This window comes from Leucoraja erinacea, chromosome 25, assembly GCF_028641065.1.
Source record: "Leucoraja erinacea ecotype New England chromosome 25, Leri_hhj_1, whole genome shotgun sequence".
Taxonomy (NCBI): domain Eukaryota; kingdom Metazoa; phylum Chordata; class Chondrichthyes; order Rajiformes; family Rajidae; genus Leucoraja; species Leucoraja erinaceus.
Genome location: NC_073401.1, coordinates 14,725,050 through 14,741,571, shown reverse-complemented (window position 1 = coordinate 14,741,571; position 16,522 = coordinate 14,725,050). Strand labels below are relative to the sequence as shown.

The following is a 16,522-nucleotide window of genomic DNA, read 5'->3' as shown; positions in this document are numbered from 1 at the left end:
GGGTGAAGAACATTTCCTCAACTAAATAGGACAGATATTGTCATCTCCTGAAAATCCAATAAGGGAGGCCACCAAGAGTCTGATCCTAGTCCAAAATGTCACATCCATATTTTCCAGAGATAGATGCAGTTTGACCCTCTTAGTTACTACAATTTGCCTTTTTTTAATTCACAAATAATTGTTTCTTCCCCACTGCCTTTAAGCAACTTGTGCCTTCTAGCTTGTACTGCTATTCAGATCTATATTTCTCCAAGGAAGGTGCATGTTACAGAGTAGATTTCTCCAGCCACTAAGAGGTGTATTCCTTACAATTTTATTGTGGTATGAAAGGTAAGCTGGTTCCTCATGACCCGTGCAAACCATTTAGAGGACAATGGTGGATCAGAAACGGTTCATTTCCATTTTACAACAGCGTCACAATGTTGTGCATAGTTTCCACTTTAAATTATTAAATTGTGCACTTAAGTGGTAATCTATCAGTACAGTTGGAGGCTCGTGTCTCAGCATGCCTTGTGAAAGTAGCATGAACATTAGAAGTTAAAGTCCGTGAATTGCTTAAAGGAACAGGTTGGTTAATGTAAAAGGATGGTAAAAAACATACTGAACAATCTCACCAGATATCAGTGCTTTCACTTAATGGGAAACGGCTTGTTAAATTTCATGAACTAAATATAATGATTTGAAAACACAATTTAATTCCAACTCTTTAAACAAGTTGCCTCACATAGAGTTCTACATTTCTAGGGAACAAGCCAAATGGCTGTAACTTTTTTTACTTTGGTGAATTGATCCACACTTGGTAGGGGTAGGGATGCATCTAAAGTGTCAGACAAAAGGAGATCGTATAAAACTTTGATGTGGATATTTGGAAAGTAAATTCTGGCAATTATTTGTTTAAATAGTTCAAAGTAACCAAATCTAGACATCCCATTATTTTGAATGTGATACAAACATGATACTTTTTTTAAATGAAGCACCTCTTTCTGCAAAGTTATTCACCCATTGATAATTATTTTCTCCAAGTACACGTTGAAAAGGCACGTTTTGTCATACTTTGGTAGCAGACATCCACTATATACACAAGCACCTGGCTCTTGATTTCTAAAGGTGGGGTTTCACCTCTGGTCTATTCTTTGAAAAATGGAGACAAGGTTTCACAGTTGGAGAACCATTCATTGCCTTGCAATGGTATTTAAAGCTACTGTGTACATCAATCTTCACGTTCCAATTCCAGTTGGCTTTTATTATGGCTTGTGTTGTTGTTCTGTTCCATACAACTTTCGTAACGTGGAATCCAAAAGAAAATCCACAGACCTGCAAGGATTAAGAGGAGTGGTTTTTAATAAAACAGGAAGAAGCCTTGCTATAAATATTGGTACCATCTTGTATACTCTCCTAATGCATTGCTTTCGTATCGGACTAATTTCTTTAACATCTTGCAGGAATGACATAGAACAACACGGCATCACAGCTGGTAGACTTGCTGCCGCACAGCACCAGAGACTCTGGTTCAATCCTGACTTTGGGTGCAGGTTTGAAGGGTAATTGACCTTTACAAATTGTCCCTAGTGTGTAGGGAGTGGATGAGAGAGTAGGATAATGTAGAACTAGTGTGAACGGGTGATCGATATTCAGTGGCCTGTTGCTATTGCTGTATCTTTCGATTCAATAGTTTCTCCTGACCAGCTCCTCCAAGCACAATCTCTCATTGTAATTGTTGTAAACCAGCATCTGCAGTTCCTTGTTTCTACTTGGGCAGCTATTTTTAGTGGATTGTTAGCTCAAATTACATGTGGAAACCTTTCAGTAAAAGATAAAATATGATAATCCTACAGAGATTGTTCTGTTCACCCACACCTATTATAGGGGCCAAGCTTTCTTTCAAACTTGAGCAAAACACATTGCTGGAGGAACTCAGTGGGCAAGGTGGCATGTGTGAGGGAATGGATAGGTGCCGTTTCAGGTCCGAACCATTCTTCAGACTGGTAGTAGAGGGAGAGAAAGTTAGAAAAGAGATGAGTGTGGGCAAAGCCTGGCAAGTGATGGGTGGATACAGGACAGGAAGTTTAGTTCCGAGATACAGTTTTCTGTTGCTGCCCCGGCACTCTGGAACACCTTGCCGCTGCAGATCAGACAGGCCCCTTCACTGTCCATCTTTAAATCCTCCCTAAAAACTCACTTTTATTCACTGGCTTTCGACACTGGCTGAGACATTGTTCCTGTTTTAGTGCTTTTAATGTCTTTTAATTTTTACTGTTTTTATAGTCCTGTCATCTTAATGGTTTTAGTAGTTTGTAATAACTTTTTGTTGACTTCCCATGTACAGCACTTTGTGGTAACTGATGTTGTCTAAAAGCGCTTTATAAATAAAGTTATTATTATTATTACAGCACTGAAACAGGCCCTTCGGCCCACTGGGTCCGTGCCGGCCAGCGATCCCCGCACACTATGATACACCCACTAGGGAAAATTTTTACTTTTACCAGGGCAATTTATTTACAAACCTGTACGTCTTTGGAATGTGGGAGGAAACTGAAGATCTCGGAGAAAGCCCACGCAGGTCACGGGGAGAACGTACAAACATCACCCATAGTCGGGAACGAACCCTGGTCTCCGGCGCTGCATTCGCCGTAAGGTAGCAACTCTACCGCTGCGCCACCGTGTGAAAGATAGGTGTATTAAGTGACAAGGTCTAGAGGTGAAGTGGTCTATGAGAGTGCGGGGAACCACTGAGGGGGAAGAGCAATGGAGGACCCGGCGTGGGTAGTTTGTAACTTTGTCAGTGCTGTATGGGGCGACTATTTGCATACCTTAGTTATGCAAGCAAAGAATTTCACTGTGCCTTGTCACATGTGACTATAAAGTATTCCATTCCAGACAAAAGGGATATCAGATAAGGAGAGAAGAGGAGTGATATGTAAGGCCAGAGGGAGAGATGGGGGTGGAGAGGGATAAAAGATAAATAAAGGACTCGTGGATGGGAATGAGTGTACGTGCAGGTAAGGTGCAGGGTGACTGGGATGGTAGGAGATAGTGGGAGAAACCATGTCTTCGGTTTTAGTTTTTATCATCTTGAACAAACTGACAAGCATGTCCCCAGTGTCGATGGTTAATGAGCCTATCGGCAGTCGCACTACTATTACATTAGCTCAATGATTAGCTCCACTGAGACTACATGTTTAGTGAACCCATAACAACAAGGTAAAAGATAGAGGGAAAATGGGCACATAAAATGGTGAGTCGTGTCCCTGATCAAAAGATTTTCAAAAATCTACCTTGAAGGTTCACTCTAAGTAATGGATGCCAGATACCAAGAGAAATGTGGGAAAGTAAAATTACTCTGGCATCAGTCATGGGTGTAAATAATCCCAGGAAACTGAACCTGAAGCAATGTTAAAAGCAGGGCAGGCATTCTCCACTGTAAAGCACATACTTAGGTCCCTCCAACTCTTTGCTCCTCTCCAGAGTTTACATTCTGCATCAGGTTGGCGGCACGACCAACGTTGCAGCGGCCTCTGCAGTCCGTCTGTCTTTTTTTATTTTATTATCCTGTTGACTGTATAGTTTGTGGTGGGTTTTTGACCGTGTATGTGTGTGGGGGGGGGGGGGGGGGGGGGGGGGGGGGGGCGGGGGCGGGGGGCGGGTGGGGGAAACTTTTTAGATCTCTTCCCTGTACGGGGACCCGACCTTTTCCCTGGACCTACCATCGTAGAGCTGGCTGGTTTCGGAGCGTGGAGAGCTGTGCTGGCGCGCTGCTGCGACCCGACTCCGGTGGATGGTGACACCGGGAGCTCGCGGGTCCCCGGTGGGAGACCGCTTTACGGGGCACCGGCAACGGCGACTTCTCCCGCTCGAATTGCGGGGTTGAAAGTGACCTAGAGCGGGGCCTTACATCGCCCGGCGCGGCTTTAAATGGCCGCGGACTTGCTAGCGCCCGCCGGGGGCTCCAACATCGGGACCCGGAGCAGGGCCTTGCATCGCTTTAAGTCGCCGTGGGACTTGCTAGCACCCGCCGGGGGCTTTGACTTTGATTTCGGGAGAGGAATGGAGAGCAGGGGAGAGACAAGACTTTGCCTTCCATCACAGTGAGGAGGAGATTCGCTGTGATGGATGTTTGTGGAAATTGTGTTGGTGTGTGTCTTGGTTCTTTTCTTGTATGACTGCAGAAACCAAATTTCGTTTGAAGTTCATGTGAGGTTCAAATGACAAATAAACGGTATTGTATTGTAAACCACACCAAAATGCTGAGCTGTTGATTAGTGTTCAACCTTATTACCCAAGGATATATACAGGAAGGATGTTGCCAGGACTCGAGGGCCTGAGTTATAGGGAGAGGTTAGGCAGGCTAGGAGTTTATTCCTTGGATCGCAGGAGGCAGAGGAGTGATGTTAAAGAGGTGTATAAAATCATGAGAGGAATAGATCGAGTGGATGCACTGAATCTCTTGCCCAGAGTAGAATAGAATGCACTGAATCTTTTAACCAGAATAGGGGAATCAACAAGCACAGGACATAGACTTCAAAGGACACAAAGTGCTGAAGTACTTCAGATCAGAGGCATGTCTGGTAACAGTATTCTATGCCCTCTTGTGTAAACCAGCATTTGCAGTTCTCTGTTTTGATGCAAGTTTAAGGTGAGAGAGGAAAGATTTAATAGCAACACAAGGGGCATATGGAACAAGCTGCCAGAGGGGATAGTTGAGGCAGGTACTAATACAATATTTAAAAGACATTTACCCAGTACATGGATAGGTTGAGAGGAAAATGGGTGAAATGCGGGCGGGTGGGACCAGTGTAGATGGAGCCAGTGTAGATGGGGCATGTTGGTCACCATGGGCAAGTTGGGGTGAAGGGCATGTTACTGTGCAGTGTGACTCTGACATGCTCTTACCTATCAATGGGGGTTATGATGACCGGAATGGCCGATAGCCCGATGGCAGTGGTTGTCCACTTTCTCATGGGCAGAGGCCACCGCGTGGTTTTCCCCAGGAGGAACAGGGACGCTGCACACAGTCGGTTGATAGTGAACCCTGGAATTGCCACAGACGCCAGGGCCTGCCAGATGAAAGTGTCCACCACCGCCACACCGACCCTCGTGGTCTTTCCAGGCCCATCACCGTGATCCTGGGGAGGGGGACAGAAAGCATGATTAGTATCAGAAATAATGTCTTCAAATAGCGTGGTTTTATTTGAGTCTGAAGAAGGGTTCCGACCCGAAAGGTCACATATTCCTTTTCTCCAGGGATGCTGCCTGACCCACTGAGTTACTCCACTACTTTGTGTCTATCTTTGGTATAAACCAACATCTGCAGTTCCTTCCTACATGCTTTTATTCGGGCAGGTTTAAGTTTATTACTGTCATGTGCATGAAGGTACAGTGAAAAGCTTTGTTTTGCAGGCTAGGCAAACAACAAATGTACCATACATGAATCAAACTCGTGTACAACACGAAGAACAAAGGGGAAGGTAATGAGTGCAGAACACAGTTCTCAGCATTGTAGCGCATCAGTTCCAGAGACAAATAAACCCATTGAAATTACAGAATAGCGAAAGGCCTGAATAGTGGATGTGGAGAGGATGTTTCCACTAGTGGGAGAGTCTAGGACCAGAGGGCACAATCTCAGAATAAAATGGACGTACCATTAGAGTGGAGATGAATAGGAATTTCTTTAGTCAAAGGGTAGTGAATCTGTGGGATTCATTGCCACAGACAGTTGTGGAGGTCAAGTCATTGTTATAGCAGAGATTGACATGTTCTTGATTAGTATGGGTGTTAAAGGTTATGGGGAGAAGGCTGGAGAATGGGGTTGAGAGGGAAAGATAGATCAGCCATGATAAAATGCGTAGACTCAATGGGCCGATTGGCCTAATTCTGCTCCTATGACATGTGAACATGAACAAAGTCCACTCTGCTCAATGGGGTCGAGGTGAATTGGACAGTACCCGAGCATACGGAAGGACGGTTCGGAAGCCTGATAAAGGAGGGGAAGCGGCTGTTTCCAAATCTGGTGGTGCGAGCTTTCAAGCTTCTGTACCTTCTGCCAGTTGGGAGCGGAGAGAAGCGGGAATGACTAGGTGGGGCAAGTTTTTTATTGTATTGGCTGCTTTTCCGAGGCAACCTGAAGTGTAGATGGAGTCGGTGGTGGGGAAACAACCCGGGGTCCAATAGAAAACTGGAGACCTATAGAACAAATGATAGGTGGGAAAAGAGCAGGATACCCAGTAATGCATTGAGTGAAGGTAGGCAAAAATGCTGGAGAAACTCAGCGGGTGCAGCAGCATCTATGGCGCGAAGGAAATAGGCGACGTTTCGGGCCGAAACCCTTCTTCAGACTCGGTCAGAAACCCTTCTTCTATCTCCTCAATGTATTGAGTGAGCCTGCTATTGAACCAATTGAGATCTATGGTGATACAGTTCAGGGATTAGTTGCAGAGTGTGAAACTGTAGGCCTAAACTCGCCAGTCGTGGACCTGTTGTGTCTCAATCTGAAGCAGCTCAGTAGCACTCACTTAGAAAATCCTGATAGATGCATGTGGACATCCTAATTTAAAACAGCATACTGATGAAAGTTAGAATGCAGAATGGTGTAGAACAGGAAGAGGCCCCACAATGTCCGTGCTGTCAGCTTGTTAGAGGTGGCACAGGGTTGGTACTCACAGCAGCTGCCTTCCTCCCTTTGTCCACTGCATCAGCCGTCACATAAGCAGTTGAAATTGCATAACTGGCCCAGACCACACCCACTGGGACCAGTGCCCGGAATGACTCACCAACCTCGTTGGCATATCCTTAAATCAAAGAGAAGACGATAAGCTTTTAGCTGCAATGAACAATTCCATTTGTCTGTCGAAATACAACTTGCCTTCGCATCGTACAGCATTGAAACAGGCCTATTCATCCCATTGTGTCCATGCTAAACATTATGCCAGTCTATATTAATCCCACTTGCCCACAGTAATTCTATACCCCTCTATGCTCTGCTCATTCTGTACCTGTCCAGTTGCCTTTTAAATGTTGTAACTGTTCCTGCCTCAACCACCAGTTCTGGCAGAAGTTAGAATATTCCAGATACCAACTACTCTGTGTAAAAAATGTACTCTGCCATCCTCTTTAAACCGGATCACTCTCTCCGTAAAAATGTGCTCTCTTATTTTAGATCCCCTTATCACAGGAAGCAAACTCTGACTGTCCTAATTATGCTCCTCATAGTTTTAAATATTTCTATCTTGTCACCTCTCAGCCTCCTTTGCTTTAGAGAAAATAGACCCAAGCCTATCTAATCTCTCCCTAAAACTTTGTTTAGATGTGATTAGCAGACTCTCTGTACCATTGGACCCAACACCCACCCAAGACATGTACTGGAACCTCTGGACATCCGGTGGCGCTGTTGCTAGCTGCCTCCGCCCATGGTCTGGCTGTCTTTTTTAAATATTGTTATGTTTTGAGTATGTTTCTTTAGTTTTTTAGCTTTTTTTTCAGTATTTTATGTGGCGGGGGAAGAGGGTAGGGAAAGGGGGAACCGTCCTTCAGTCGCTTCCTGGTAAGGATGCGGCTATTAACCGAGTCACGTCCTCACGTCCTCACCCCTCCCCCCCCCCCCCCCCCCCCCCCCCCCCCCCCCCTTCGGCCTACCAACTGGAACCGGACCAGAGCTTCAGCAGCGGCGGTGAGGCGCGGCGCTGGAAACATTGCGGAGCGGGCGAGGCCTTCCTGGGATCGCCGCTTTGAGCTCCGCAGTGCTGGACCGCTGCATCAACATTGCGGAGCTCCCAACGCGGGTGGCGCTGACTTTAACATCACGGAGTCCTGGGACCCTTTGCCAGGGGTCGCCAGCACGAATCTCCGCCCAGCGTGGCCTGTGGACATCGGGAGCCGCGGACTCCGGTGGAAGGTGGCCGACAAGAGGTCCCGGCGAGAGGGCCTGAACATCGGGCCGCCCGTAGCGACGACTACGGGGTGCTCGGGAGACCCTGACCACGGGTGAACATTGGGGAACATCGGCGAGGAGGTTGACTGGACTTTGGTTCCTTACCTCACAGTGGGGAACTTTGGTGCTGCTGTGGGGATTCTGTATGACTGTATGACTGTAAGGGAAATAGAATTTTGGTGTCTCTTCATTGAAGACAATGACAATAAATTAAATCAATTCAAAACCAAATCAAATCAAAACCATGGTAGCACATGGGACATGGACCTCTGGGATGACATGATCATTTGCATAGACACCACCAACACTTTCTACTTATTTACAATGCATTCAGAAAATATTCAGGCCCCTTCACTGTTTCCACATTTTGTTACGTTACAGCCGTGGGAGAAGGGCCTTCATCAGGGAGGTGATCAAGAACCTGATGGTCACTCTGACAGAGCTCCAGAGTTCCTGTGTGGAGATGGAAGAACCTTTCAGAAGGACAACTATATCTGCAGCACTCCACCAATCAGGGCTTTATGGTAGAGTGGCCAGACAGAAGCCACTCCTCAGTAAAAGGCACATGACAGCCCGCTTGGAGTTTGCCAAAAGTCACCTAAAGGTCTCTCAGACCATGAGAAACAAGATTCTCTGGTCTGATGAAACCAAGATTGAACTCTTTGGCCTGAATACAAAGCGTCAAGTCTGAGTGAAACCAGGCACCGCTCATAACCTGGCCAATACCATACCTACGGTGAAGCATGGTGATGGCAGCATCATGCTGTGGGGATGTTTTTTCAGCAGCAGGAACTGGGAGACTAGTCACGATCGAGGGAATGATGAACGGAGCAAAGTACAGAGAGATCCTTGATGAAAACCTGCTCCAGAGCATTCTGGACCTCAGACTGGGGCAGAGGTTCACCTTCCAACAGGACAATGACCATATACACACAGCCAAGACAATGCAGGAGTGGCTTCGTGACAAGTATGTGAATGTCCAGCCAGAGCCCAGACTTGAACCCAATTGAACATCTCTGGAGGGACCTGAAAATAGCTGTGCATCGACGCTCCCCATCCAACCTGACAGAGCTGGAGAGGATCTGCAGAGAAGAATGGGAGAAATTACCCAAATACAGGTGTGCCAAGCTTGTAGCATCATACCCAAGAAGACTTAAGGCTGTAATCGCTGCCAAAGGTACCTCAACAAAGTATTGAGTAAAGGATCTGAATACTTATTTAAATGTGATATTTCAGTTATTTCTTTTTAATTGCTTTGCAAACATTTCTAAACACCTGTTTTTGCTTTTTTATTATGGGGTATTGTGTGTAGATTGATGATTAAAATAATGCATTTAATCCATTTTAGAATAAGGCTGTAACGTAACAAAATGTGGAAAAAATGAAGGGGTCTGAATACTTTCTGAATGCACTGTCTAGACCTCCTAAGCGTTGCATAGAACTAGAAGATTATATCAGCAATTCTTAGCCACATTGGATTGAAATAAACTCCACTTCGCCATAAAGCAAGAGGGAGTCATAGAGTCATTCAGCACCGAAATGGGCCTTCGGCCCAACTTGCTCATGCTGACCAACATGCCTAATCTATGCTAATCCCACCTGCCTGGATTTGGCCCATATCGTCTTTCCTATCCCTCTATCCCTAACCTTTCCTACCTGTGTATCTGTCAACATTATTTTAAATGTTGACAGATACACAGGCCTCACTTCCCACCAACAACCTCAGGACTTTCTACAGGGGCACGGTGGAGTCTGTACTCACGTACTGCATAAATACGTGGTACTGCACCTGCAACTGCTCGGACAGGAAGGCTCTGCAGAGGGTAGTGAGGGGAGCAGAGAGGATCATTGGCGTCTCCCTACCCTCGGTACAAGAACTGTTCCAGAGCCGCTGTCTGAAAAAAGCTCAGAGAATTGCTAAGGACAAACTGCACCCCCTCCACATACACCTGGATCTCCTGCCATCAGGCAAGAGATATCGAAGCATCAAAGCCCGGACTACAAGACTGCTAAACAGCTTCCTACCACAGGCTGTGAGGCTGTTAAACAGTCACTCTGCACTCACAGTCACTTGATTCTGCGGCTGGCACGGACACTTTAATAACTGGCACTGGCCACTCAAATCAGCTGCCCCGGACATTTTTATGATTGGTTTATTGTATTTTAACGTTGTGTTTTACCTGCTTTTAACTGTTTATACTGTTCCATCAGGGACTGGATTGTTTTTTAGTGTTATTATGTGTGAAATGTTTTAAATTTCATGTGCGATGCTCCGCTATTCACTGGGAAACGTCTTTTCATTTTGCACTGTACAACTGTTGCTTGCAAGATAACAATAAAGGTTGATTGATTGATTGATTGTTATAGTAGCTGCCTCAACTACCTCCTCTGGCAGCTTATTCCACACACCCATCACCCTATCTGTGGGGGGAATAAATGCCCTTCAGATTCAGATTCTTGTTAAATCTTTCCCCTCTCACCTTAAATTTAAACTTATTTCTAACCCTTCCCATATTTAGGAATACAATTTTTGTTATGTTTAGAGATCTATATTTGCATAACATTTTGGAGCCCCAAGGTTCCCTCAGGAATTTCCACTCAAAGGCATCTTGTGCTTCAGCAGAGCTGTGAGCTTTGTGCTTGTCTGTCCGGAACCTCAGCCAGCCATGGTGCAGTAAGGTCACTGGCTCCCAGGACTCCATTTTACTCGACTGTGCAAACTCCTCTTCATCCAGGAGTAACTATTCAGACAGAAACAGTACCTCACACTAAACACAGCCAAAGGTCAGTTTCTTGATGAAGATAAACAACTTAATTCAGAAACTAGAATTAATTCCAAAGGGGGAAAAAAATTACTGGCATTCTGAAATAAAAGCAGAAAATGCTTGAAATACTCAGCAGCCTTGGAAAGCACAAATTAGTGACTTGCAGCATATGCTTTAATATTCCCATCTGGTGTTTATAAGCTGCTAAATAGTAAACAGATCACAACACTTCAGCAATGTTGGGTGGCACAGCGGTAGAGCTGGGTGAGTTGCTGCCTCACAATGCCAAAGACCCAGTTTTGATCCTGACTTTAGAGATACAGCGCAGAAACAGGTCCTTCCGCCCACCAGGTCCGCAGTGACCAGCAATCACGCAGTACACACAGCAGCAATATCCTACACACTAGGGACAATTTACAATTTTACCAAAGCCAACTAACCTACAACCCTGCATGTCTTTGGAGTGCAGGAAGAAGCTGGAGCACCTAGAGAAAACTCACGTGGTCACAGGGAGAATGTACAAATTCCATACAGACGGCGCCCATAGTCAGGATTGAACCCGGGTCTCTGGCACTGTAAGGCAGCAGTTCTACCTCTGCACCACTGTACCACCCAACCTCTATAGCCTCGGATGCTGTCCATGTGGAGTTTGAACGTTCTCCCCGTGACTACTTGGGATTCCTCCAGGTGCTACACTTTCCACCCACATTCCAAAGACATACAGGTTTGTTGGTTAATTGGCCACTGTAAAATTTGCCCTAGTGTGTAGGGACAGGATGGTTGGTGTGGACTCCAGGGGCCGAAGGGCCTATTTCCTTGCTGTGTCTTTAAACTAATCTAATACAAACTGCTGATTTGAAGTAACTGGCTGGGATAAAGGGGGAAATATGAACTAATATTGATATTTGCTTCAATCCATTGCAATGGGAATGTAATCAATCAAGGCCACTTTTTATTTGCAGAGGGTGTACTGCACGAGATACTAAAGTTTTATCTACACATTGACAGGTGGTGTGAAGTGTTACAGCTTTGTACCACTAATAATATAAATATGCATTTAAATCTAGATCCCTCCAATGATGCTGTTTAACCTGCTGAGTTCTTTCAGCACTTTTTGCTTTGCATTTAAATGCAGTCCATGTCCATAAAAGATCATTGACCTAAAACACTATGTGTAGGAAGGAACTGCAAATGCTGCTTTAAACACAAACTTTGTTTCCCTTTCCACAGGTGCTGCCTAACCTTTTATGCATTTCCAGCATATTCTGTATTTTTATTTAGTCATACAGCATGGAAACAGGCCCGTCAGCCCAACATGCCTATGCTGACCAGGATATCCCACCTACACTAGTCCTGTCTGCCCACATTTGGCCCACATTCTCCTAAACCTTTCCTACCCATGTACAGTGCATTCAGAAAGTATTCAGACCCCTTCACTTTTTCCACATTTTGTTACGTTACAGCCTTATTATAAAATGGATTAAATTCATTTTATTATATCATCAATCTACACACAAGACCTCATAATATAAAAGCAAAAACAGGTGTTTAGACATTTTTGCAAAGTAATCAAAAATAAATAACTGAAATATCACATTTACATAAGTATTCAGCCCCTTTGCTATGACACTCAAAATTGAGCTTAGGTTCATCCTGTTTCCATTGATTATCCTTGAGTTGTTTTTACAACTTGATTGGAGTCCACCAGTGGTAAATTAAATTGATTGGACATGATTTGGATAGGCACACACCTGTCTATAAAAGGTCCCACAGTTAACAGTGCATTTCAGAGCAAAAACCAGGCAAGGAAGACAAAGGAATTGTCCATAGAGACAGGATCGTGTCAAGACGTAGATCTGGGGAAGGTCATAAAACAATTTCTGCAGCATTGCAGGTCCCGAAGAACACAGTGGCCTCCGTCATTCTTAAATGGAAGAACCAGGGCTCTTCATAGAGCTGGCCGCCCAGTCAAACTGAGCAATCGGGGGTGACCCTGGTCACTCTGACAGAGCTCTGGAGTTCCTCTGTGGAGATGGGAGAAACTTTCAGAAGGACAACTACATCTGCAGGTCTTTATGGTAGAGTGGCCAGATGGAAGCCACTCCTCAGTAAAAGGCACCTGGCAGCCCGCTTGGAATTTGCCAAAAGGCAGGAAAAACAAGATTCTCTGGTCTGATGAAACCAAGATTGAACTCTTTGCCCTGAATGCTAGGTGTCAGGTCTGAAGGAAACCAGGCACCACTCATCACCTGGCTAATACCATACCTACGGTGAAGCATGGTGGTAGCAGTATTATGCTGTGGGGATGTTTTTCAGTGGCAGGAACTGGGAGACTAGTCAGGATCGAGGGAATGATGAACGGAGCAAAGTACAGAGAGATTCTTGATGAAAACCTGCTCCAGATTGTTCTGGACCTCAGACTGGGGCAGAGGTTCACCTTCCAACAGAACAACGACCCTAAGCACACAGCCAAGACAACACAGGAGTGGCTTTGTGACAAGTTTGTGAATGTCCTTGAGTGGGCCAGCCAGAGCCTGGACTTGAACCCAATCGAATATCTCCAGAGGGACCTGAAAATAGCTGTGCATCGATGCTCCCCGTCCAGCCTGACAGAGCTTGAGAGGATCTGCAGAGAATAATGGGAGATATTACCCACACACAGATGTAGCGTTATACCCAAGAAGAATTGAGGCTGTAATCGCTGTCAAAGGTGCCTCAACAAAGTACTGAGTAAAGGGTATGAATACTGATGTAAATGTGATATTTCAGATTTCTTTTTAATTACTTTGCAAAAATTTCTAAACTTGTTTTTGCTTTTTTATTATGGGGTATTGTGTGTAGATTGATGATAAAAAAAAAAGCTGATCCATTTTAGAATAAGGCTGTAACGTAACAAAATGTGGAAAAAGTGAAGGGGTCTGAATACGTTTTGAATGCACTGTACCTGTCCAAATGTTTTTTAATGGTGTTATGGTAACTGTCTTAATTATCTCTTCCAGCAGCTCATTCCATAAACTCATTGGCCTTTCCAGTCTTTCTTGAACAACTCGTTTTTATTGCACAAAGGACAAAAACTGTACAGAGGAGTACAAGATCATGAGATGAATAGATAGGGTACATGCACAAAGAATTTGTTGCACAAAGAATTTGTTACACAAAGGGTGATGGGTGTATGGAACGAGCTGCCGGAGGCGGTAGTTGAGGCTGGTACTATCATTACATTTCTTAAGAAACAGTTGGACAGGTACATGGATGGGTTTGGGGAGATATGGGTCAAACGCAGGCTGGTGGAACTACTGAAGATGGGGCAAGTTGGTCAGGGAGGGCAAGTTGGGCTGAAGGGCCTGTTTCCACTCTGCATGACTAAGAGTTGGAGTAACTCAGCAGGTCAGGCAGCATTTGTGGAGGACCTGAGTACACAATGTTTTAGGTCGAGACCCTTGTTCATAGAAACATAGAAATTAGGTGCAGGAGTAGGCCATTCGGCCCTTCGAGCCTGCACCGCCATTTAATATGATCATGGCTGATCATCCAACTTAGTATCCCGTACCTGCCTTCTCTCCATACCCTCTGATCCCCCCGGCCACAAGGGCCACATCTAACTCCCTCTTAAATATAGCCAATGAACTGGCCTCAGTTCAGACTGGGTCTGAAGAATTTTCAAACTAAGCTGTCCTGCTGAGTTACTCCAGCTTTTTGTGTCTATCTGAAGAATTTTATTAGCATTAGGAGATGTTAAAACAAAATAGCATTTTGGTCCTGCAGATCAATGGGGTGGAGGAGGCGGAGACAGGTGGAATTCTGGGTAGGGCAGCCAACTGCAAATGTTTGGTGAATCCTGATCCTGTGAGTCATACAGTACAGAAACACCGCCTAACAAAAGTCAAATGAGAGAACTGAAACTCCAGAGAAACTAGTGCAAATTAACTGACAGTGATAAAATTATACAGCACAGAAACAGGCCCTTTGGCCCATCTTATCCATGTTGGCTCGTCCCCTTTGCCAAAACCCTTTAAACCCTTCTTATTCCATAAATCTGGCACATGTCTTTTAAAAGTTGTAATTGTATCCGCATTCATAGCTTCCTCTACCAATCATTCCATATAAGGACTACCCTCCGAGTGAAAAAGTTGCCCGCAAGGTCCCTTTTAAATCTCTCCACTCTCACCACAAGCCAGCGCCTCCTAGTATTAGAATCCTCCATCCTGGGGAAAAGACTTAATTATTCACTTTATCTCTATCGCTCATGATCTTGTACACCTCAATAAGATTACCCCTCGGCCTCCTACTCTCCAAACAAATAAATCCCTGCCTATCCAATCTCTCCCTATAACTCGCCCATGTAATATCCTGTAAAATCTCTGCACCCTTTCCAACATAATGACATCCTTTGACAGTGATGGGTGCTCATAGAGTCATACAACACGGAATCTGGCCCTTCGGTCCAACTTGTTCATGCTAATCAAGGTGTCCCATCTAAGCTAGTCCTATTTAGTCATAGAATTGTACAGTATGAAAACAGGCTCTTCAGTCCAATTTGCCTACGCTGACCAAGATGCCCATCTACACTAATCCCACCTGCCCGCATTTGGCCCACGTCCCTTTAAACCTTTCCTATCCATGTACAAGTCCAAATTTCTTTAAAATGTCAACTACCACCCCTAGTAACTGGGTCCTTTTCCCCACAGCCCTCTGTATAAAATAAAGCTGTCCCCCAGTTCCTATTAAATCCTTCCCCTCACACCTTAAACCCACGTAGTGATTGATTCTCCTACTCTTGATTCCCCTACTTTGCTCGCGTTTGGCCCATATCCTTCTAAACCTTTCCTATCCATGTATATATATATACACAAGGGCCTTTGGATTGCGTGTGTGATTATATCAACCATGTTTGGCCGGGACTCATCTGATTTGGGGCTCGTGTTTCACGCAGCTTTACTCTTTACATATTAATAATTTCATTGGGCGATGTGGAGGTTAAGAGGATCATTGTATGCCGGTGTGAAATATGAACCAGGAGCCGCCGACCACGGGTGTAGTGGGGCGATATCTTCACTCAAGGTCATATACTGGACAAACGAGTAAAAGACTTGACTCATGAAATATAATTAGGAGGGAATAGACCAGGGAGTGGGGATTAGCCGGCGAGCCCCAGACTCACGGCAGCTTCAGGTCTCTTACCCAGAAAGCGGACCCAGGTGTCCCGGTAGATGTCGACTGTCTTCTCGCTGGCCGCAGGTACTGGAGCTCCCATCCCGGTCCCGGCACCGGATCCCTTCACCTCGGCAGAGAAACGAGACGGACGGGGACAGCTTGTAAAGATGCGGGGTCTGTCCCAGTCCCGGTCCCGGGACGCCGGCCTGGTTATTTCCTCCCTCCCACGAGTTAATGTCAGCTCACCGACTCCTAGTTCCAGTCTCCAGCTGAGTCACAGCGATGACGCCGGGGATTCACACCCTACTCTTGGCCCACGCCGTCAATCTGAGACCGTCCGCACCAGGCAACCGTGTGCTGCTTCCACTGGCAACGTGCCGATGCAAATGTTACACAAGTGGCCTTGATATAAAAATAACGCGCACGCCGTGAAACACAGGGACTGCTGCACCGATAACACAAACTCAAAGGGTCGGAGGAAAAATAAGGAACTGCAGATGTTGGTGTGCTAAAAGAAAAGTCACAAATTGCTGGAGTAACTAAGCAGGACATAGAGTCATGCAGCGTGGAAACAGGCCCTTCGTCCCAACTTGCCCACACCAACCAACATGTCCCATCTACACTGGTCCCACGTGGCTGCGTTTGGCCCATATCCCTCAAAACCTATCCCATCCATCAC

At 45.5% G+C, this 16,522-nt stretch overlaps 1 protein-coding gene across 1 annotated transcript; it reads right to left on the bottom strand.

The window, feature by feature from the left end:
• Positions 1 to 296: 296 nt before the first annotated feature.
• mtfp1 (mitochondrial fission process 1) lies at positions 297 to 16,358 on the bottom strand. The gene is made up of 4 exons (XM_055655842.1): positions 15,871 to 16,358; positions 6,658 to 6,785; positions 4,891 to 5,123; positions 297 to 1,314 (listed from the first exon to the last, which is right to left on the bottom strand). Exons 1-4 carry the CDS (start codon positions 15,941 to 15,943, stop codon positions 1,245 to 1,247), a joined length of 504 nt encoding a protein of 167 aa, XP_055511817.1. The 5' UTR covers positions 15,944 to 16,358; the 3' UTR covers positions 297 to 1,244.
• Positions 16,359 to 16,522: the final 164 nt, after the last annotated feature.

Coding starts and splice junctions, on each gene's coding strand:
- mtfp1 (XM_055655842.1), bottom strand. CDS start 15,943: ATGGGAGCTCCAGTACCTGCGGCCAGCGAGAAGACAGTCGACATCTAC. Junction 6,786..15,870: donor CACCTGGGTCCGCTTTCTGG/GTAAGAGACCTG, acceptor CTTTGATTTAAG/GATATGCCAACGAGGTTGGT. Junction 1,315..4,890: donor ATCATAACCCCCATTGATAG/GTAAGAGCATGT, acceptor TAATCCTTGCAG/GTCTGTGGATTTTCTTTTGG.